At 39.8% G+C, this 24730-nt stretch overlaps 1 protein-coding gene across 1 annotated transcript in view; it reads left to right on the top strand.

Moving 5' to 3' along the window:
• ADCY1 (adenylate cyclase 1) overlaps positions 1–24730 on the top strand; it is a 149393-nt gene that overhangs the window by 81112 nt on the left and 43551 nt on the right. The window contains exons 5-7 of the mRNA XM_030497610.1: positions 6745–6872; positions 14178–14336; positions 16141–16282. Of these exons, the coding sequence (XP_030353470.1) occupies positions 6745–6872; positions 14178–14336; positions 16141–16282 (429 nt within the window). The remainder of the gene's footprint in view (positions 1–6744; positions 6873–14177; positions 14337–16140; positions 16283–24730) is intronic.

Raw genomic sequence — 24730 nt, 5'->3', positions numbered from 1 at the left:
CAGTGTTCAAGGCCAGGTTGGACACAGGGGCTTGGAGCAACTTGCTCTAGTGGAAGGTGTCCCTGCCCGTGGCAGGGGGTTGGAACTGGATGAGCTTTAAGGTCCCTTCCAGGCTGTGATTTTTATGATAATTCTAATAACTTGATATGGTATTGCTTAGTTGCACTGTACAGCCTTCTGATTAACTCCGTGATATTCACTGACCTTTCTTCTATGGCCCAAAAGGAGGGTGGCTTGTCCTTCACTGTTGCCTTTACAGCAGAACACTGTACTATGCCCTTCCAAATGCACTTGGAGCAGTATGGTGTTCACTACACCTCTGCATAAAGAAAGGACTAGACCACTAATGCCAAGAACAGGTATCAGCACCCAGATGTCCTCTACCAGTCTGTGTTCAAATCTGTTGAAAGGAGGGGGGCAGCACTGGTGTCTGGCCCATAACTCAGCCTGAGTCACCTTGGTTAACATGTGAGTAGAGGATGAATATTAAAATTTGCATTTATTGTATATGTTGTGTATATGTGCAAGGGAGTGTAGGTAAATTTGCAGAACTGTGTGTCTGTGCATGTTGTGCATGCACACATATATATGGATGGATGCATATATTTATACAGCATGATAGCCAAAATACAGGATTTTTTCCACTTCTGTTCTAATCTAATGGACAGATTTCGTGAAATTGAATAGAGATATCATTCCAGCTTTAGAGGATCTAGTAGAAAATACCGTTCTTTCTGCAAGTCTCTTTTGTGCCTCATCTGTAATATAGATAAATTTATGTTAACTTCTGGAGTGATTCAGAGCTTTCTAATCCAATTTTCTGTTGAGATTAATAGCACTTTGGCACGAAGTGCTATAGATGTGAAATAAGCTGCACATGCTAAACACATTGAAAATAAGCTGCAGTGGTAACAGTGGTGAATCCTATCTTGTCCTCTCTCAAGACCTCTTTGGAAGCAGAATGAAGTTGTGGGTTTGTGAAAAGAGATAAAAAGGGAATGCATTTTATTGCTATGGGAAAGTTTTAGAGTTGCTTTGCATTTTCTTTCTGCAATAGTCATTTTATACTGTTAATAACTAAGAAAGGACTGTAACTGGGATGTAGTTAGCCTGGATTGTTGAATTATGGCCCCCTGAGGATTAGAGGGACAACTGGTATAAATTAGTGGAGTTCCCCTGAAGCCCATGATGCTGTGCTGATTCATATGAATGGAAAATTTGATCCTCTTTTGCCTACCTGATACAAACAGCTCAGCTCTGAGCACAGCAGGCTGCCCAGAGAAAGCTGTTGGAATGGGCTTTCTGCAAGAAAATAGCTGCTAAACCAAGAAGGAAGGAAAAGTAGGAAAACAAGAGGAAAAATATGAAGAGGAATAAAACACAAAAGTGCTTCTGTGGTGGGTCCTTTCCTCAGGGTCACTGATCTTACTTTTGGCTCATTGTCTGTAAGGGAGGGTGACCACGTCCCTCTATGGCAGTGCCTGGCCTCGGTGATGAAGCTCTTGGCAGCAGTGGCAGGGCCAGCAAACTGGTGATATTCCTTCCTCAGCCCTTGTAGTTCACCACTGTTCCCCCAGAGTTAATTCTGCTCTCAGTGAAAACTGAGCCATCAGAGATTTGCTTTGATAGTTTCCCTCCTCAATATGTGAAGAAAACATTGAGCTAACAGTGGTTTTATCAAGGAGTAGGGCAATGGTATTTTCCCCCCACGAATTCAGGCAGTTTCAGGCAGTGAATGGATGAGGGAGGCATGAAGGGGTTTTGCGCTCAAGAGCTGCTCCCTCTGCTGCCAGTGCATTTCCTTTCACTCCTCTGCTGCATGCAGTTTCACTAATGCTGAAGTCTGAGGTTTGGTGAGGATGCCAAAGCCTTCCCCTGAGAAAGTAAAGCCTTCAATTTAAGTCCAGGCCTAATAGATCTCCTCCCTTGTACCCCACCAGCTGAACCTGGACATGTGTTGGTTTGGGTTTTCTGTGGGTTTTTTTTTTTATGGTTCTAACTCTGCAGTCACTAAGCAAATTCCTGTTCACATTCTTCTAGCCTAAACAAAACTCAGTGTTATTACTGCTCATGTCCAAGAGCATTATAGGAGAGTGTAAGACTGGTAGGGTCTGGGTTAGGGGAAATGGGAATCACTGCTTATGCATCTTTTTGTAGGCCTTATTAATCTCTTTTTTTTTTCACTCTGCACAGCATAACTAAATCCAAATTGGCTGAATATGGCAAAGAATCTTTTTATGGACCTCAGCTGATGCAGTTTTTATTAGTAGGAATGGCAAAAAGTGCCTTTCTGATTTATGGATAAATAAAATCCCTCCTACTCACAGATTTTGATTCCAGGAGAGTAGAACAGTAAAAGTCTGAGGAGCACACCTGCAAATCAGGTTGCTGGCAGGCTTGCAGAAAAAGAAATGGATGTGCACAATAAGCATAAAATATGTTGTAGTTAAGTCACACAGAGTCAGACTCATCCTTGGTGTAATTCCACTGCAGTTAGTGGAGTTATGAGGGAGAAAAGTTCGAGGTTTAGCTTTTAAAATCTTGCTTTTAAAAATTGTAATCTATCTGACCTTCCTTTTTGGCTCACTTTGATAGGTACTTACATACCATAATTATACAGGAGCATGTAGAGCAATATAGATTGTTGCAGTGACTCTTTCCTGCATTAGCATCTGCTATGTCTAAAATAAGTAAAAGCTTTATAAAGAGGCTCTTCTCCTACCAGACAGTGAAATAATGTACTGATCATCCCTGACTTTGGATCTATTCATGTAACAAACAATTACTTACTTGGATAGCCTATTAAAAAAAACCCAACCCAGGCCAAACCAAAACTAACACCACCACCCCCCAAAAAACTCCCAACAAAACAGCAATGACAATAAGGATTGTTGCAATCTGACATCTGAGAAAGATCCTCCTTTAAAAGACTTTGTACTTCTCCAGCAGAATCTCTCTGCTCAAGAGAAGACCTTGCTGTCTGCTGATGTATTCTGCTGGGAGAGGCAGGAAATATTTTACAAACTGTAAATTCTCTTCCCTTTATTTTTTATTGGAAAAAAACCCCAAAACCCACCAACTCACAAAAAAAAACCCCAAACCAACTTATCCAGAGTATACAAAACAGTATTTGATGTCTGTAGTACAAGAATATGGAGTTAATGGTCCCAGTCTCCAGTTTTGCAGTCTTAACTTGGCAGACCTCACTCTTTCTGCCAAATGCATTTAAATATAGAATTACAACAACAACAAAAAGCCCGAGTTGTTTGACAGAGTAACACACCTCCTCCACCCAACACCATACCCACCCCATTCTACCTAACAAGATAGGGAAAATGCTTGTCTAAAAATGTAAAGAAAGCTCTTAGTGACTTTGAAGTATCCTCTGCTTTCCAAGCCGGGCTTCCACTTCACACTGACAAACCCCGTGACTGACAGTGGTGCCAGAGGGAATTCTGCAGATCCGCTTGGAAATGTCTCACTGAGGCACCGCAGGTGGGCAAGCTGCCTGGCTAATGCAGTGCTAGCAATCTCTGGTGCTTTTTAGCATGTGCATAAACCTAAATTATCAGCTGTTTCTAAACAGCCATTGCTGGTATCAACTGTGACTAGAATTTGTAATCATCACACTTGAATTCATTGCTGTCACAAGTGTGAAAAATCCTGCCGAGTCAAGGGCTTCTTTGGAAGTTGCTGAGAAAACAAAACAAAGAGGGAAAGAGTTTGGGTTGTTCATTTGCATATCAATCCTTTAAAAGATTGCTCTTACAAAGCTGCTGTGCATCTCCTTCCCGGAAGTCTGCCTCACATGTTGTGAACAAGAAAACTATTTTCCTAGAGATTACTGTATATTAATTGATTATTATAAATAAGGACAGCGAGAACATCTGGTAAGGAACAGAGTGGTGGGTTCAAAACAGCAGGTGATTTAGCCATATGTCTTCCATCAAAGCTAATATCCCTGCAAAAAATGCTGTAGTCCTTGTTTCCTTTCATTTTTCTCCTGCACAATTTATAAATTGTCTTGGAAAAGTGGTGATGGATCAAGCTCTGTTCTGGGTTTTTTTCCTTCCTTCAGCTATCCACCAGGCTGCTAGACTGTGCTGTGCCACTCTGACAGTCATTTTGTTTATCCTGTTATAAAATGTGCAGTACTGCTCTAGAGCACAACAAGCTCTCTTAAGAAAGCCAAGTCCTTAGAAACAGACCATTTTGGAGATCGACCCTGAATAGGAGAGAACACTGATCGATGAACACACACATACTGTTCACCTCAGATTACTGAAGTGGCTTTTCTGAATAACTCTAGGCTGGGTCAAATAGTCATTGCCTGGCCACAAATCATGCATACCAAATTTAAAAATGAAAAGGGCTTTGTAGAGGAGTGTAAGGTGTGGGCAAAAATGGGTTTTGTTTTGGAAAGTAAGTTCCAGCTTTAACTGCTGAGTACCCTCCACTGCTTCAAGATTTGCCCAAAAATTATATTAAAATATGCTTATTTTGGCAGTGTAATTTAGTACTAAAAACCTTAGTGGTTTCTATTAGAAAACTTAGTGGTTTCTGAACAAGAACCTTGACTTGAAAGGCCTGTTTTGTGTCAGGATAGATATTGAGGTCTCCATATTACTTTGTGTGCATCAGTGATTATTGTACTTTCATAATACCATTTAGCCAAGGATCTCAAAATACCAGATTAAAACTCTAAATAAAATCAGTGAGCTGTTTTGTGGCTACAGGCTGTGGGAATCTTCTACAGCCCCATTGATGATGCTTCTAGAATAATGATGCTCACATTCATTAAAATACATATTAGCAATGATAATGAGTGGTATATTTAAAATCCTGTTGTACAGCACAAGAAATGTTAAGTAGTCCCTCTTAGAAAAGCCTTTTCTAGTAGTTAACCATATCCAAAAAGATGGCTGATGATTCAAGGTATGAGTTTACTGCTCAATTTATAAAAAGAGGTAGAAAAAGCAGTTTTCTTAAACAGTGATAGCATGCATTCCTCCATGCCTGAACAGAGGTAATTCTCATTGTATAATATTTGTTCAATACTCAGAAACATTTATAAAGAAGAGAGGCATGGGAATGCCTGCAGCTGAAAGAGAGTGTAATAACAAGCCCCTGATGCTGGTGTATGACGTGTCAGAGAGAAGGGGATCACTGCAGGATTAACCCTCGCTTCTGAGTTGGAATATGAGTGATCATGTGGAGAGTGTGGTCAGTTCAGGAAGGCAAAAGGCTGGATAACAATATGTGCCTGTATGAGAAGCTGAACCAGACTCTTGTTAATCCTTTCTCATCATATTTACAACAGCTAATTTTGCATAGCATTTATAAAATCACAGACTGGTTTGGGTTGGAAAGGATCTTAAAGCTTATCCAGTTCCAACCCCCTGCCACGGGCAGGGACACCTTCCACTAGGCCAGGTTGGATGGGGCGTGGTGGATGGCCTTGAAAACTGCCAGGGATGGGGCAGCCAGAGCTTCTCCGGGCAACCTGTGGCAGCACCTCAGCACCCTCACAGGGAAGAACTTCTTCCTTGTATCTAACCTAAATCTCCCCTGTTCAAGTTTGAACCCATTGTCCTTGTCCTATTGCTACAGTCCCTGATGAAGAGTCCCTCTCCAGCATCCTTGTAGCCCCCTTCAGACACTGGAAGCTGCTCTGAGGTCTCCACGCAGCTTCTCTTCTCCAGGCTGAACAGCCCCAACTTTCTCAGCCTGTCCTCATACAGGAGGTGCTCCAGCCCCTCACCACCCTCGTGGCCTCCTCTAGATTTGCTCCAGCAGCTCCATGTCCTTCTTATGTTGGGGACACCAGAACTGTATGCAGTACTCCAGGTGAGGTCATTTACTGGCATAGTCCAAGCTGTGTGAGTTGGATACATTTAATCAGGTTATTTACTATTCTGTGTCGTATTCTAAGTGGGTAGGAGTTGCTATCGTGTAGTTGCAAGGGATACCATAATCTCTTCACGTCTACTCATAGTTTATCGGTTAAAGGCACTGCGTTGTTAAAGGCATTTTGTAATGTGCTGTCTGCTTAGAAATGAAGTTTCTGCTCAGACAAATGTCGCAATCATCACATGCCAGCACTGGTTTTTCAAAGTGGGAGAGACTTAGCCAGACCTCTTTGGCTGTAGAAATTAAAGTGTATGCAAACAGGAGATAAATTTGATGGTAGTGCAAACTGACTGCATCTTCTGATCTGCAAGTGTGTCATAGTTAGACTGATTATGCTGTATTGTAAATTGTGATTTATGACTTGGTAATGCACAAATGTGCGTGCCTTTACAGATCAATACATCGTCTTTCCTGGTAAGTTGGAACTGGATTTGAAACAAAAGCTTCTCAGAATACAAACATTTCCTGATACTAAGTAGTGGTTCGGCTTCAGTCCTTTGGTTTGGATTCATATAGAAATGAAGTTTCATTGCAAATCATGAATTCATACTGATATAACATGAGGGCAAGGAAATATTTGTTCAGAACTATAGATTTAAGCAGTGTTACCCCATGTGTGTTGAACAATCTGGGTCTGATCTATGTATATATGTGTTTATAAATAAATAAACATGTCTATGTCAGCTTTTCTATACCAGATTTAATGAACTGTAGATTACTTCATTTGACCACAGAGGGATTCCCTGAATGATAGTATTGGAGAAGATTTTATCCTGTAAGCATTGGAATATTTATATGAATAGTAAAACTTTTCCTATTCTGTTTTTATTAAAGGAAAACCACTGCAGAAGGATAAAAATCCTAGGGGACTGTTACTACTGTGTATCAGGATTGACCCAGCCCAAAACAGATCATGCCCATTGCTGTGTGGAAATGGGACTGGATATGATTGATACCATCACGTAAGTACTGTACATGGTGAACCCAGACAGAAGGGCTACAACAACTTCTTTGTGGCATTCAAAAGTGTGTTCTCAGAAGAACAGCAGTGTCTGCTGGCACTGCCCACCTAGCAATTCACACTGGTCACACAGGTCATAGAACACTGGTTTTAGGAAGGGTCACTCTAAACATCAATTTTCCACTCCATTTAATCGCTGTGAGAAAAAAGTTCACAAGTGTGAGTGTGTAGAGGCACATACACGTACTGATAAGGGGACAGAAAGATACTAGGAAATAATGAAACATTCCTTTTGTCATTTGCCATGAAGAAAGGAGTCCAATTTTCTTGTTTTACAGGGATAAACACTGCTCATTTTGCATACCAGTATGTAAACTCAAAGCCAATCCTGATGTATGCATGTTGTAGATGCGTTTGTATTCTCAAAATGATAGCTTGCTGATTTCTCCTTTCTGTATGTCATGTTTAAACCCTTAATTTATTCTGCTTTTCAGAAATGTAATGTGAAATTCACTTTGCCCATCAGTAGAATTTTTTTATGCTTGAGAGCTCTGCTCTGCATTGATCATTATTTTACCAAGGCGGAAAATGTGAATGTGAGAGAACTGTGAATGAGTTTTCAGAGATAGCTGGAGATCCATTTCACTACATAGGAGGGAAAGGATGAAGATGGGAAATTTCTTCAATACTCTATTGCTCTCGCGTGTATGTGCAGACATGTGTTTTATAGGAAGGCTATAGGATGGAATGCACATCTCTTAATTCTGTGTATAACTGAATGCTGCTCAGCACAGTGCTGTTACATTTGCAATGAGCTTGCAAAGGTGTGTCACATATGGGGCCTTATCCTGTTCTATATCAGAAAGTGTTTGGCCACTGTTTCCAGTAGCCAGTTATTCTTCCTCTCTGTTGTCATTTGGACTTTAGGGAATGTGGAGTTGAGTCAAGGTTCTGCTTCCCTTCACTTACTCCCCAAGTTTTTGCGTTGTGGACAGAGAAGACCTACATTGTCTGTGAAGGTGAATAGGCCACAATGTAAAAATGAAGAGTAAACTATTAAATAAAGAAAAATAATACAGAATAAGCAAACATAAGGTTTATGAATTCAATTATGCATTTTTTGATTCGGAACATTTCACCTTATTTCTTCTTTCTCAAAAAGCTTTTGCCACATCATGTATTTCATCTTCAATTGTTTAAGGTAATTGAAGGCTGATTCTTATTTCTAGCTCAATCAATGTGTTTTTATTGTAATGTTAATTTATAAAATCTCTGAGAATGTGAAAGGTTGGGTAAATGAACCCATAGTCTCCTTCTCATTCAATGCAGGTTCATCATTTTCGTAAACATGGTAAAATTGAAAAAAGACTTTGTCATCTATGGTACTATAAAATCCTAAAAGAATATCCTAAGTCTGCAAATCATGTATATGTGCATTCTTCCAGCAGCGTATGGATACTCCAGTTTTATAGAAGTCTTGTCTTTCATGAGCATAGTTAGATATACAGGCCCTGTATACATTTTCCAAAGCCTTTTTTCTTTTTCTAATCCCTGAAAAGCAGTAGCTGATGCTCTCATCCTCTTCTAAACCTAGCATTAATCTTTAATTCATTAGTTGTGCTGTGTTTCATGTATACAAATAAGGTAGTGGTATAACTGTCTGAACTTCCCTCTTTTGAATGTTTTGGTTTTACTGATATTAGAAATGAAATGTGTTTCCTTTTTATGTTATCATTCATTGGTTGCTGTCATGATAATGTAAACTTGAAAAGGGAAGGAATGAATGAACTGGGACTGTTCAGCCTGGAGAAGAGGAGGTTCACAAGGAATTTTATCAATGCATACAAATACCTGATGGGAGGGTGTAAAGAGGACAAAGCCAAACTTTCCTCAGTGGTATCCAGTGTCAGGGCAAGAAGAAATGGGCACAAACTGAAATACAAGAAATCCCATTTACATATAACAAAGAACTTTTTTTAATGTGGTGGTCAGGTACTAGAGAGGTTACACTGGAAGGTTGTGGAGTTAGCATCCTTGGAGAGATTTAAAACCCAACTGGACACAGTCCTGGGCAACCTTCTATAGTTGCCCGGGCTCTGAGCAGGGGGGTTGGTCTAGATGATTTCCAGAGGTCCCTTCCAGCCTCAGGAACTCTGTGATTCCAAGTGGATCGGCTGTAGTGTATAATATAGCCATGTTTGGCCAGAGGTTATGGTAGAAGATAACTAATTGATAATTGCAGAATTTTGTTTTTTAAAGAATTCACAAGTCTTCAGTGTAGCCTGTGGTCAGAGTACAGTGACAGGGCAACATGGAGAAGAGGCAAGGCTATAAGAAAGTGCCAGATTTATTTAGGGTTCTTAAATGGCTAAAGACCTTTTCTGCATCCTTTGTACATAAGCACAATTAAATAATCCCTCGTTCTTTTTTTCTAATGAGAAATTAGTAGAGTGAGTAAGGACTGTGAGATCCAGTCAACACATATTTCTTCTTAGTTCAATGAATGTGCTTGTTATGCTTATGTTAGGGAACAGGAGGATGGTGCATTTCAAGTACCATTGCCCTTGATGGCAGTACTATTTTTTTTCTTTTACTGGAAGTGGTGCATCATCTGTTCAGATATTGTTGGATTCTGGATTAGGTTCTTTTGTTGACAGAAGCATGTGGTTAAGCCAACTGTACAAGGTGCTTCAAACCAGGAAAATAGGTTCTGCTGGAGATTAGGAAAAACTTCTTCACTTCCTTCACAGAGACCAGAGTTGGAATGTGGATTCCGCAGATTAATTTCTTTGTAATACACTGAGCAAATGAAAAGGAGAAGTGAAGAGTTTATGATGGTAAAGTTGGAATGCAACATTTTATTTTCTATTGGTATATTTATTAGGTGGTGTTTACCAGTCCCCTGAGATGCAGAGTCACTTTTGTTTTTAAACTTCCCCCTTTCATCCAGAGTTGGAAGCCAGCTGGTAGTCTTCTGAAAGTCTCTTCACTTTGCTGCAGAGAACAGGTGTCGGCACTGTAAATTTATGCTTGGAATTTGTCATCCCTAGTGACAGGTTTGTCATGTTGTCTGGGATAAATAAATACAATCACTTGAGTTGTGATTCAGCTGATGGATCTGTCAGAAGTGCCTGTCCCAGAGGTATGTACCAGAAAGATGTTCTTTTTCCAGGAAATCAAGGAGGAGAAACTTCTAGTCACTGGTTGATGGATCTGTGATTGGACCAAGTTGAACTTTATAATGAGTTCATATAAATTGATGCTTTCTGTTCTGTTCATGTTCTGTGTAACTGTTATTTAAGTATCCTAGAATATGGTGCTGCATGTGAGTGTCATCTGAGAATGTTGCCTCATTGCATTTAGATTGAGATTTTCAGGGTAATTTTCAAAGAACATTATAAAATACTTTAAATTTTCACAATTTCATCTGCTTTCTACAAAGTAGATTTTTTCAAGGGCACAGTTAAAGTCAGGCCAGAATCATTATAGGAAGATACAGCAAAACAAATAGTGTTACATCCTGTTTCAAAAGAATTTCTACTGTCAGCGAGTTTTGTGTCAGTGCCTCGGTACAGGCCAGGTATTTGCTCTGCTTCAGAGTCACTTAAACCATCGAGGCAGTATGTAAGTGGGAGTTGAGCGTGGGATACCACCAATGTTGCTTTCATCGGGTGAGTTTTTACTGTCAGGTTTTTGTAAGTAATATAATTAAAATGGCCATGTTCATTAGTACCTCTAATGTGCCAGATGTTGCTCTAATGTGCCAGATGTCCTCCTCACCTTGGTTTTGAGCAATGCGTTAGGCCAAGTACTCTGTTCACCTAACTTAAATGGCTTGCCACATTTGAAGGTTCCACTCTATTTACCAAGAAGGTATCTTACCTTCTAAATAGATGTATTTGTTAGCAAATTGCAATGTAGAAAAGTTTTGCCCAGCTACCCAAGCTCTTACCTTTCTCCTCAATAAACTGCCTAATGTTCTGGTTTAAGCTAGCATTACGGAGGCAATTTTAGACATTCTTAGTAGTTTGTCTTTCTGTAGAGAGTACTTCATCAACTGACATAAGTTATATTAAGAAACTCTTTGGCTCAATCAAAAAATGTAACCTCTTAGGAGATTAAATGTGTTAAAATGAGGTGTGTTAAAATGAGGGAGTTACTTAAATGCACTCAATAACACCACAGGGTGAAAAGTGAACTGTAATGTTTGCAATTGGAAATGAGGGAGTCTGATCTGCTTCTCTGGTTTGAATGTTCCTGCTGCATGTGGGCTTTGAAGAGGTCTGAGGGCAAGTGTCCATGAACCTTTGCTTCTCAAAATCCAGGTACCCCAGTGGGGTCTATCAGGTTTTCTCTGTGTCAGATACGTGAGTTTATCCCATATGGATGACTCCACCATGTCATCCATCCTCACAGAAGGAATTTGGGCTTATTTTGCACCTGCACATTGTGTTGCTGCTTGGTCACAGGAAATGTTGAGGAGGTTGATGCTTGAACTGTCTCCTTCCCCTGAATTTGGTCCCTGGCTAATCAAAGGCACTGGGAAAGGGAGAGGAACTGCAGCAGCCAGTTTGTGGAAGCCGAAGTGTAATGTCAAGTTTTCCCATGTCATCTTTTGTCTGAGGAAGAAACCAGAAGCACTTACTTCTGTGATATCAGCACTGTGCATAAGCCTTTCTGTGCTATTGCAGAAAATATGACTAAAAAATGTGGTATGGCCAGATTCCCTATGGGAACAAGAGACCTCCATGTTACTCACAGTAGTGATGGCTGACATGGTATATACTTCAGCAGCTCATGGCTGCAGAGTTCCTTACTTAACTTGAGGCCAGGTATCTTGTGCTCCTTGCCCCCCATATCTTGACCTGTGCTGTCCTTTTTGTTAATGGTATTTAAACAAGTACAACTATACAAGAGGAAAATACAGTGACTACTACTGAAATAGTTGAAAAGTCCTTTGCCATATCCAGTGGAGATGAACAATACTTTAAAAAAGTATATTGGTCAATGAAGATCAGGGAAAATTAGAGCCAGAGCCTCTGTTTAAGGTCTTTTCCTATTAAATGCATTGGGAAATTTAAATTGAAAAACCTAATGAAAATCAAGCCTTTCACTGATCAGTCAGTTTCACTTATTCACTGATATTATCTCGGTTTTGGCTGCAACCTCACTGTGGAATGCCAGGTTATCTGTAACAGAAAGAGCTGCGAAGATGTATTCGGTGTTATCTCTGCATGTAATGTGTAAGGCTATTAGCTTCAAGGCTCCCTTTCAGTGTTCACAAGTCAGTGCGGGGTGTGAGTTATAGCATGTCCTGCATTCATTCAGAAATGAAGAATCCTTCCTTACTGTGACACCAAAATTAAAAATGCTTTTAATAATGACTTACCAATGATTTCATCTTTTCCCAGCTACACAATCTCTAAAGGTTAGATTTCATTTACAGGTGTAAGTCCATAGTTACAGGTGGTTTCTGTGCCACTCTTGCAGGAGCTTGGAAAGAGTGCTTATAATCACTCTTCATCTGCTGTTCTTGCACCGAGTTGTTGGTTTCATCATTTTCTTTGTCCTGTACTCCTGTGACAGGGTGATTGGACCGATTAGAAAATAGTAGAGTGGAGTCATTGCTTATCCATTTGCCTTCTCAACTAGTACCTCTTCATACCTCTTTTCCCACGGAAGCTCTAAAAGCATTTAAATATGTCTGTGCCCTTTCAGTCTCACCGTAGGAAATGATGCTTGACTGAGCATACCAAAAAGGTAAAGGCGCAGCACAGCTCTGTGTGATTAGCAGTAGTTGCAATGGTTTTATAGCAGTAGCATAGGGTGAAAATATCAGTTGAAAAGTACCACAAAATATTAAAGAAGTATCATCCAAGAAGAATGACAGTCTGAGACATGGGGAATAACAGGTGTTAATTATTAGCTAGGTAAGTTTTCATTCAAGTGGAATTTTAACTAAATGGTGAGCCTAGAGAACATCACAAATCTAAACTGTGACAGTATAAATGAGACAATAACTTTTTAAAAATCATTTTTAACCCCCTGTGCTGCACAAAGTGTTGGGGTCCCTACATATTATTTCATATTATTTTTATTACAAATGAAATATTTTAGATTATTACCTTGAGATCAAGCCACTGCAAACAAAAGGAGTAGGGAGAAAAAAGCATTATTTTGATATTACAGTTGGAGAAATGCAAGAGGATAAAATTACTTTGAGTCACAATGAACAGTGGTAAAAGAGGAGAGAAATAAAATGCAAGTCTTGAGTGACTCAAGTTTATATATTACTCACAAGACCAATCTTTTCCTTAGTGTTTAATAGTAAACTCCTCCATGAAAATTCAGTTAGCCCATAGGATCCAGCATGACATTTATCTGACTGAAGGGGGGTGGGATGGTGAAAAAGAATTAGAGGAATTAAAATTCCCCAACCAGTAAACCCAAAGCTAGGATAAGGAGTAACATTAACAAAGATTTTTGGTATTAAAAAAGAAGCCAGGTAGCCCATTTTAATACTGAGTTGAAAGGAGTCTGGAGTAAAAGTAGAATTGAAACATACTTGCTTACTTACATGTCAGGTTAAGATTCAGTCTTATAAGATAATTTCAGAAATCTTATTTTGATTCCAGCAATCACATTGTGGTCACTTGTCATCCTGCTGCACTAAATACGCATTGAGAAAAGGGAACATTTATGACAAAGAAAAGTAAATATGTGTGAGATGCAAGAAAATCTCACAGATAGAGGAAAGTGCAGGAGTTAAGTTGTCTGTCGCTGAGGTATTGGAGTTTCAGCCAGAAAGTTCTTTGTTTATCTCCCAGTAATATATCTTAAGTTTCTGTAGGACTGTGATAGCAAAAGTGGCAAATAAAACCTAAAAGCGAGGGAAGTTTTGGGACAAAGCCATTTCCTACACTTGCTCCTCCCCCCCCCCCCCCCCCCGCTTTTGTTTCCTTTTGTTAATTTTATTAAATGCAGTGAAACATAACATTTTCTGTGTTTCCTTGAAACCTGGAAAAGAGAATTTTAATGCATTAGGTCAAGGAATCTAGAGATACTGAGATTTTGGTTCAACAGTAATTAAAATATGACCAAGAAAATTATTTATTTGGAATTAGCCCTGGGGCTTTGAAACTAGTGAAGGAAAAGAATAGTACCTGAATATATCATTTGAGATTTTTAAAAGATCCTGTCTATTCAGTCATGTATACATATTTTAACTTTGAGGAAGAGAGAGAAAAGGAAAATCAAGAGCTGTGTCACTGCCTAAAGACTAACTTTCTGATACTGTCTATTCCAGATCTGTTGCAGAAGCCACAGAAGTTGATCTCAACATGAGAGTTGGATTGCACACAGGCAGGGTGCTCTGTGGGGTCCTGGGTCTCCGAAAATGGCAGTATGATGTCTGGTCAAATGATGTGACTTTAGCCAATGTAATGGAAGCTGGAGGACTGCCTGGGTAAGTCTGGAAAGAACCATAGACTAAGAAACAGAAATCTGTATGGTTGAAGAATTTATCTCCTTCTTTGAGGCACTTGCTACCAATAAGGGTTGTGTTCAATAAGAGCAGTTAATATATTATGTGATTTATCCTGTGGAATTCTCAAAATGATCTTGATATTTATGTTAGTAATATGTTAAATTAGAAGCAAAACATTTCCAAACAAAATCCTTATTAGAAGCTGCCAAATATACAGAGTAGGAATGAGGCAGCGCTAGGAATGTGGGAATGCTAGACTTTCACCATTTCATGTATAAAAGTAAAAACCTCTAGTTCTTCCAGGAAATGTTTATCCTTGTACCTCTACACATGTGGAGGTGTGAGCCTTACTCCTTTTAGATGGCAAGATTTCCGACAGTAGTAGTGTGCTACAGAAATAAAGAATAACTGTTTATTGGGGTTGTTCAGCCTGGAGAAGAGAAGCTGCGTGGAGACCTCAGAGCAGCTTCCAGTATCTGAAGGGGGCTACAAGGATGCTGGAGAGGGACTCTTCATCAGGGACTGTAGCAACAGGACAAGGGGCAGTGGGTTTAAACTGAAATAGGGGATGTTCAGGTTAGATATGAGGAAGAAATTCTTTACAGTGAGGGTGGTGAGGCACTGGAACAAGTTGCCCAAAGAAGTGGTAAATGCCTCATCCCTGGCAGTGTTCAAGGCCAGGCTGGACAGAGCCTTGGGCAACATGGTCTAGTGTGAGGTGTCCCTGCCCATGGCGGGGAGATTGGAACTAAATGATCTTAAGATCCTTTCCAACCCCAACTATTCTATGATTCTGTGGACTCAAATACTGATGGTGTGTGTGCAAGTGATACGGTAGCACAGAAACCTGCATGCCCATGGAACATGTCCTGGAATTTAAGTACTCCTTGGACCACCTTGGACTCAGATGCATGCAGAGCATTTTCACAAAGGTGCATGGGTGTCCTTCTGTGTGCAACTCACATTTGGACTGGGACCTACCATCCTCTGTTGGATTTTTACAAGATCATGGTTTGCTGAACAGGGGGACAGTGGAACCTCTTAATTTGTGTGGTTGAGTGAATTTCAATGTGTTAATACGTCTGCCTCAGACAATTCTGTCAGTGTGTTTTGGATGTTCCTTACCTTAAGGCTCTCTGGCAAACAAAAATCTGAACACATGTTTAATGGAGGAAAGCAGTAATAGCTTTTCACATATCTTCTGTGAGGACATTTCAAATATAAGGAGCCTTTTGGGAGAAAATGCAAGGACAGTTTTCAGCATAATAAAACTCACCAGTAGTGTCTAAGATGGCTGTGCTGCCAAAACAAAGCAAATTAGAAAGCTGACTACAAAGCAGAGTAAATGAAAAAGTCAAAGCCGTGAAGGGGAATGGAAAAAGGAGTTTCTGCTTTATGCATAGGAGAGATTCAGAGTGTGAAATCACAAGTTTCAAAGAGCAGGATGTTCGTCCAAGCAGTCAGTGATGTAAGCATGGAGGAGAGCCACACAATGTGGAAGATGATTTGCAGACTTCCACTTGCTACAAATCAACAAATCTGCAAGTGTTTGGACAGTCAAGAGTTATCTTTCTGTTCACCCTGCTCAAGTTTAGAAGCTGCATATAATGGAAGTATTTCTATGCTCTATTTGGCTGAAAAGACAAAATTTATTTTACATCAAAATGGGATTTTGCACATAATTTGACCTCTTTATGATCTTCTGCTCAGGACTGTATTTCAGTAGCAATTCGATCATAATGTATCTTTGCTTTAAACAAGAATGTCCTTTTTTTCTCTTCAGGAAAGTTCACATTACAAAGACCACCTTAGAGTGCCTAAATGGGGACTACGAGGTAGAACCAGGATATGGTCATGAAAGGAATAGTTTCTTGAAGAAGCATAATATTGAAACATATTTTATTGTGCCATCCCATCGTAGGAAGGTAAGCTCCACACATTCCAGCTTATTCTGTGGTGTTTTCATAATTTAACAACTGTTCTGTGTTACTCTGAAAGCAGAGGCAATACTGGTATTTCTGATTTCTAAAAGCTCTTCAGATTCTGTAATCATTCTATCAGAAATTACATCATGTTACTCAACAAAATCAATTCTCTCTTCCCTTCCTCCCTTCAAAAGGGTGTTTCAGAATATTGATGCTCACAGCTTGGCTATTTTTCTTTCTAGTTTTCTTTACTCTTTCATTCCCATATTCCCATTTTGCTTATGCTCCCTTAACACTTCTTACATCACTTACAATACTGATGGCTCCTTTACTGGGCCTGGAGGATTCCTGACGAATAGACACAGAAAAGGTAGTATTTACAGACATGTCATGCCCACAGCAGAAAAGCTAGTGAAATGAATTCAACAGTGATTGAACTAACATCCCCTGGAAGTCTGGAAACGCCACTATGTGGCCAAGCTGTACAACACAAGCCCTTTTATCCAGGTCAGAGGAAGAGGCTGCTGTCAACCATCCTGCTTTCGAATGTAGGTACCACTGTACCACAGATCAGGTATTTATGCTGAAGCTGAGTAAATTTTCTAAGATCATTGCAACAAATAATATGTCCTCTGTCCAGAACATGATGTTCTTTTCTCCTGCCACACTGAGCTGCTCATGACTGTTTCAGTGTTTTCCTTGCTTGCTCTGTCACCTCAGACTCCCATAGTGATTTGGGTCATCCCTTTCTTATCTGAGCTGTCCCTCCCTCCAGATTTTCTTAAGCTTCCCTCTCCCTTCAGCTTCTTCCTTTTGTCAGACGCCTGGAGATGTACTGGGGAAAGACGAGTAAGTCAGCAGTGCTGTTGAGGGACAATAACATTTTCTGCTCTTTTCTTCTTTTTGGTGGAGAACAGAAAATGCAAAGTGTGGAAAGAATAAGGTAAGAGAAGATTTTAGCTCATTTGAGCAGGAACTTCACTTCTTAGATGTTACTCAGGATTTAGCCACCCTGATGGAGATGGAGATGAATGTGACTCCTTGTTCTAACCATATATGATTATGAAGAACAGAGGCACAGCAGTGCGATGGTAATATCTAGAATCTCAGCATGCAGCGAAGGTGATGACAGTGGCTTTCCAACAGGTTCATTTATAGTCACACCTTTCTTCCTCAACCTGTTAGGGCAGCCTTTTGTTCTACTAAAAAAGGTTTTGTGGCCTCAGTAGGAGTCTTTAAAGTCCATAATCATCAGGTAAACACATTCAGTTTGTTCCAGCCTTTTCCATGTCAAATGAGACTTGTCTTAGAAGTTATCTGCCATAATATGTTTACAGGCCAAGAGGAACTTTATTGCTCTTTATCTCAGCCAGACAGCTTGGGATACAGACTTTTGCACCCTTAGCTTCTGAGACTTGCCCAAACAAGTTTCATTCAGGGATTTGGTCTTTAGAGAGAAAATTATCCAGTTCTGAAAGTATGAAACCAATACAGACCAAGTTATAAAGTGATGTGAAAGGTCCATGCTTGGGGGTGTTAGCCTATGGGTGTTAGACCAAAATGCAACCAGGGAAAAACAGGTCATCTTGAATTCCATGCCTGCAGTCAGTTTCTTGGTCTGAATTTGGTGACTCGGGGAGTTTTTATGGAAATGTTGGAAGTTCAGTCACCGGGGAATTTGATTCTGCGAGTGAAAGATCCTGTTCGTTTACCCCAGAAAGACTGCTGCAAGGGTGGGGGTTTTTATGCACTTCCTCTGAAGCATCTTGTTATTAGAGAGATGGGGTGTTCTCATCCACTGTGAAAATTCTGCAGTCTCATCTGTAGCAGTTCTTCTGCTGCTATAGATGTTTAAATCTGTTTACAGATAGTGTGAAAGAAAACAGGTGGGAAAACAGTGGGCTAGATCCTGCTTTGGCAGCCAGGGAGAGATTTTTCTGGTGGCTCTCTTAAAACCAGAACTAGTTTGTAGATTAACTAATCCCAATAAAGTAGAAAACATAAGGGAGAGGCGAATTAAGGTAGGTGTGTTGCTTATTGCTGCTAGGTATGTTTGTCCTGGTTTTCTGTTGTTTTCACTCCTCAACCATTATGTATGATTTCATTTCCCATGTTATTATGTATCAGGTTTTGTTTCATATGGGAAGAGAAATATCTTAATTTTAGGAAATTGTTGATAGGTTGGTGCACAGAGACAAGGAGAGAGAAAAGGGCATAAATATGGCTATTACATAAAAAAGCTGTGTTGTGTCAACTCCACTGTGTTTACCAGTGATTGAGGAACAGAACTTTGACATTCCCGTATTAAAGTAAACCAGGTCAATGCATGTTTAATGTGCAAGGATGAGAGCCTACTACTGTGTGAGCACACATTTCTTTGTCTTTGCAAGATTGCTGAGAAACTGCAGGTGATTGCTGAGAAATGACTGATGAGTTTTTCATCAGCTACATAAACCAAATGCCATCTCACCCATGGGTGTCTCTGATGGGCTTGTGGAAGTGGCAGATGCTGCAGTACAACTTGGCTAACATTAGCTCTCCGATATGCATGAGTGGCACGTCAGCCAAACTGGCACAGAAAAACACTTCATGAATTGTACTGGTCTTGACTGGCTTCTCCACTGGGCTTACAGGTCAATCAGCATGTCAGTTTACCGTTTCTTACAGTACATCACACATCTCCAGTCTTCATATACTTGCATGCTGATCACTGGGCCACGAGCTACATAATACTATATTTACCTTCAGAATAAACACGTGCTGTCCCCTCCTACTCAGTTCAGTCATTAACACTTCAGAGACGTAGAACAGAAGGCTACCCATGAAGCACAGACAAGATAGAGTTTCTTTAGGTGAATTCAGGTATCTGTTGGTTTAACATTGTATTTCTTCCTCCAGAGCCTCAGTAGCTGAAATGCAGACACATTTTTTATTCTTTACGCATCATCTCTGACATTAATATGAACTGACTTTATCAGGTATGATGCCAAGAGGAATGAAAGTCAATTCTATGAGCAACAGATGGCCATGAATCTGTTGAATTTGGAAGGTAAATAGGCCCACTTAGGGTTTTTATAATTTTTATTTATTTATTTAGGAGATGCGTAGCCCACATTCTCCCATATTTAGTCTGACAGGAAGATCTTTCATCACCCAAGCCAAGAATAAGAAACAATGTAAGACAATTAATTCATGTACTAGTTACATTTTAAACATGAACACATTATAAAGTATTCCATTATTTTTTTAATCTTTTACTGAATCAGCTAACCACCACAATGTTGTGATCTGATCTGATTGCTAGTTTGGTGCATAAGCTCACAGGTGAGAGCACTTTTAAGTGGCCACTGAGGAAATACTTTTCTTTTTGTTTTGTTACAGTTTTTATTTTGGTAGAGATTGTATTAGTCTATTATTATTATTATTAAGCGGTAATTATGCACATTTGGCTGGATAACATTCAGCTTCTAAACAGACTTAAATAATTTATGTGATTTCCAAAGGCATACAGAAAATATTTAAATCAAATTTTTTTTGCTGGTCACCCTAGTTAAAAACTTTTGCAAATATGCTTTTTTAATACAGTACAAAATGTTATGATGCCCTGACAAAGTTTCTAGTTCTGAAAATGCACATTTCTTTTAAGTAAAATTTAATTATATTTTCAAGCTATTTTATATTGGTACTACAGCTTACAGTGATGTGGACCAAAACAAGATTTGAAAAGTTTGATTAATGTAACTAGCTACAAGTCTGACCACGTACAGGAATATCTTGGACTTTTCAAACAGGTCTGATCCAGTTAGAAAAACAGATCTCTTTCTAATACATGAAATATTCATGATACCCTGTGCTTTAAACATATGAACATTCTCTTAGTTTCAAAAGGTCCTGGCTTTCTGAAGTGTTGTAAGTATTACTGCATGTGGCTGTTGTAGCAGGAAAAGATCTAGGCCAGATAGGTTAATATCAGAGCCCCTTACAAGAACTTATAACTGCTTAGACCCAAACCTTTTTTCATTAATGATTCCTCTGTAATCTACCTGACTAATCTTATTCTGATTTTCAAACTGTATGCTTAAAATCTAATTTATGGGGTTTTATTAATAGAGTGGATCTGGTTTCATTAGAATTCTTTATTCTTTCATTGTCAGCACTGACATTTGCCATAGTCTCAGTTTTACAGCTGCTGTAGCTGGCTCCCAGAAGCACAGCAAAGGTAGTGAGCTTAGCTGGACTGTACTTCACTTCTGCGGTTGCTCTAGAAAGTATGATTCTCCTGCAGTGTTACACCTCCTAGGGTTTGGCCACAAACTTGGTGATAACTGGGTGATTTTGTATTTGGTTGGGCTTACTTTTGTTGCAGCAGTTGTCTCTGTTGGCATCTCTCTAGCTTTGAAAAGGCTCATTGATTTCAACAGCCCAGCACAAACGATTAAACGAAATTCCTAAGGTACTTTTACAGATAACTAGGCAGTGGTCAGAAGTGATCAAGTGTTTGTGAGGGGAAAGAGTTCTCAGAATGTGTTAGTTTTTGTATTTACAGAAGTGGCCTGTCATCACTGTACTCATTGCCAGCTTGAGGTAACCAGCCTCACTAAGTAACTTTGCCAGCTCTAGAACTAAGGCAAAGACAAATAATGCTCTAGACCATTGACAGGAAGCAGTAGACCTGTGTCCAGGAAAGGAGGTCATAAAACTGGTTCGAATAGCGCACAGTGACAGAAATTCATGAAAAGCCCATGAAAGTGAGTACTACATCTGTTTGCCCTTTGGAAACTAGCTGTTTCTTTGGAAAGGCTGACATTTCTCTTTCCTGCCTTATCACGTACATACAAAGCCATGGCAGACAGTCTCAGAAAATCCTTTCTGGAGCTTGGACAGCCCCGCTCTATTATCTGAAGTCTTTGACTAATGCTGTGACCAAAATCCCAGGTGACAGGGTCTAACTGTTTTTTCCTGGATCCTTGTTTAGTTATCCAGCCAGAAGGAAGCAGATGCTGGTAAGAGGTATGGCACTCTGTCTCCTGCCTGGTGTTGAACCATGTCCTAAACGTTTCAATGCAGACAGCTAAAATTTCAATTCTGTTTTTGTCCAAAAAGTAATTGTAGCCAAACCAAAATACCAGCAGTCTCTTTGAAAAGAGAAGGTAAAGCAATAGTTGAGGAAGACAAGAGCACTTTTGTCAATCTTAGGATTTCAGGAAAAGTAAATTGAAAGCCTGAAGGTTCAAGAATCCTCTCAATAAGCAAACAACTCAGGAGCATCCAACGGAAAATAGTGTTTAAAATGGAAAAGCTGCTGCAAACAGAAGAAATATGTAGAGCAATTAACTACACCACACACCTGCGGCATAATTTGTTATGAACTGCAGATGGATTTAGCAGCTCAAAAGGTTGATCACTTAATTTCTTTGACTCATGATCCAGTAGGCAGAAATTCAGCAACCTGAGATTCATTCTAACTTGCATGACAATGGGTGCAAGAAAAGTGGCAAGGACTGTCACATCATTTTCTTCTGTTGTTGTTTCATCTAGGATAAACAGATGGGATTTTAAACTTCGTGCATTGCAGTCCTGTCACCAAGAAGTTATAGGAAATAAACACATTTTCTATCACTCTGCTGCTTGAAAAGGCAGTATTTTTTGACTTGGAGTACAACATCCTCCTTCACTGTTAATCAGCTTTGTTGCAGGAAGCAGTTGATCTGCCTTCTATGTTAAAATAAATTACTAGGAACCATATCTTTCCAATACCAACCAACAGGTTTTGTCTGCTTGTGCCTTCCCTGTGGATGATTTGGGTTTTGTTTTCCCCGAGCATGGAATGAACTTTGTACAGTATAGCACAGAGAAAGCAACATAGATTCATGATGGCTTTTTTGTGTTGTATAGATGAAAAACATAGTGACTCCATGTGCTTGCCTTTTGACTTTATTGGTAAATCACTTTTACCTGTGAATCACTGGTAGCAACTAGCATGTTTCACTAGAATAACTGCTCATATATACTCTTGAGATGCTTTCTAGCATGTCTTAATACTTTCATCTGGCCTTTTAAAGTGAAGGAATGTGTGTATATAATCCATGTATTACTAGGATTTTTGATAGCAGTTTGTTGGATTTTGTCTGACCTGATTAAAAGATAGTATCTTGGCATCATTATGTGAACAACAACTAAAGAAAAAGAAGGCTACAGAAGGAACAAAATAAGCCGAGTGAAACAACAGGTCTAAAATTACTACACTTGATTCTTTTTAATTTAGTATTTCAATTCAAATTGAAGTTCCATCTATACTTGTAGGAAATTTCCTTCTCTGCAAAACTAATTTGATTTAATCGCTCTGGTTATGCCTACGTGAACATGCCACACTGTTCTCAGGTTCTCCTTCTTTTTCCAAACACGTAGAATTCCTGTTTTCCACAGAGCACTTGTGGCCCAATCCACCCATATGGCTAGCAGCCCCCTAGGACTTCTTTGCATCTGACTCTCATAAAAATACCCAGTCCACTTTGTCTCAAGAGAGTTTTCGTGGTCATTGTAAGTTGTCAGCTTTCTGGACTAGTTCATTCTGAGGGTATTTTAACTTAAGTGGCCATATGCTTACCAGCTCTTCTGGAGTGATCGAGCTCTGACGTCTGGACTCTAAGTAGTAACAGAAGAAGTAGAGCTCTGCAGTTAATGCAAGGCATGTGAAAAAGGCAGACAAACTCTCTCCCTTTTCTAGCACACAGCCAGCAAAAACATGTTCGACAAAATTGTTCTAATTTGAAATGCCCCAAGTGAGGCATACGAGCCCAAAGCTGGGCACTCGCTAATGATTTCTGCTTTCAGATGGATGACTACCTGCAGCTACTGCTGCTGCCACAGCTAGGATGCTCCAGGGTGGTGTTTGCTCCCAGTGGCTGACAGCTCCTACCAAGGAGCTTAACTAGAAATCTGAATGTAGAACTTGGGCATTTCACCTCAGATACACCTTAGCAAATCTGATTTAACAGATAGACACACAGCCTTTTGATGGAAGCTCTAGCTTGTATCTGGACAGGGGTTGATCTGTGCCTGAGACACTGCATTGCACAAGTTGTTGGAATGTAACGCACCCCAACACTGCTTGTGTTAGCACCCAACGAACACGGGCAGAGGAATGGTGCTTGCGTTGCACAGTGTGTTGCTGTCCATCTTCAGGATTGCTTATGCAGCTGCTGTGAAACTGCTAGTGCATTGTTGTCAGTGTGACAGCACACAGCTTGGGCTGTCGGTGGTGGAGCTACTGACGTGCTCTAACATCGATTTCCTCTCTTCTTTTTCTTCCTTCAGAAATACAGACTCTTAGAAGGGAGAAACATGGGGCACTGGTGTAAGATTTGCTCTGTTATTCATCTCTTAGAGATTGTTTTAGTCTTTACAGTTGCTAAAAACTTTTTCTGTGTCAAGAAAGTGGCCACACCATTCTGAATGTTAAGAATTTGTCTTATAAAAGCTGTATTATTTACTGGTAAAAATAACTAATATGCTTTCCTGACAGCTGAGGTATAAGCAAAATGTGTGATAAGGGCAGTAGAAAAGGTTGGAAAGTATATGTCTGATGATTTTAACTATAAGAAGGATAAAAAGCCAAATAAGATTTGCACACCTGTCTCAAGACAAAATGGTGTGCAGATATTAATAGAACAAACACTGCTAACCAAGAGGCATGGTCCTGCCTGCCTGAAGAGAGAAAACACAGATAGACATAATGCTACAGCATTGGTGGTTTCTGTAAATGTGCTTTGTATGTCATTAGTGTCTTCTTTCCCATGCCATTTTAAGCACTGTGGTTGAACATAGCCAGGGGAACAACAGACTGCTGCTGTTCCTGAGAATCCCAGATAAGCACCAGTGAATCCCTCACCAGGGTATTACATGAGATTCAAACACTGGGGTGTTTTCCCAGGATTCTAATCAGCGCTTGGTTTGTTGTCTGCATACTTAAAGATACTCACAAAGCTGTAGATAGTCTGGCTGCTTTCAGAGTGCTCTGTTAGAAAATCCCAGCTCTTAAACTTATTTGCCAGCTGTGTTGCAGCAACCAGCCAACCTTCCCTAAAATGAACAGTGAACAGAATAAAAGGTGATCCCAGTGGTCATAAAGAAGTGTGAAAGTGAAATGCATTACAAAAAATGAGCTGGAATGAGAATGCTGCAGTCCAGTTTCCCTGTAATGCTGGCCTGGAACAAGTTCAGAGACAAGGCAGAGTGAAAGACTGGTTTTGGTTTTTTTAAGTCTGTTTTGACTTTACTGCATTTCTTGCCTGTAGCAGAGGATAACAGCAGCAGGTGAGATTACTTAAATATTCCACTTGGAAGTTCACTGTGTCACAAGCAGTGTTCTGCTGTAAAAGTAGTCATAAAAAGGGACATGATTTGTGAGATGAAAGTGGGAAAGAATTCCTTCGTATTTTTAATATT

This window comes from Strigops habroptila, chromosome 1 (assembly GCF_004027225.2).
Source record: "Strigops habroptila isolate Jane chromosome 1, bStrHab1.2.pri, whole genome shotgun sequence".
Classification (NCBI taxonomy): domain Eukaryota; kingdom Metazoa; phylum Chordata; class Aves; order Psittaciformes; family Psittacidae; genus Strigops; species Strigops habroptila.
Note: the sequence above shows the minus strand (reverse complement) of the source record. Positions and strands in the feature narration are given on the sequence as shown.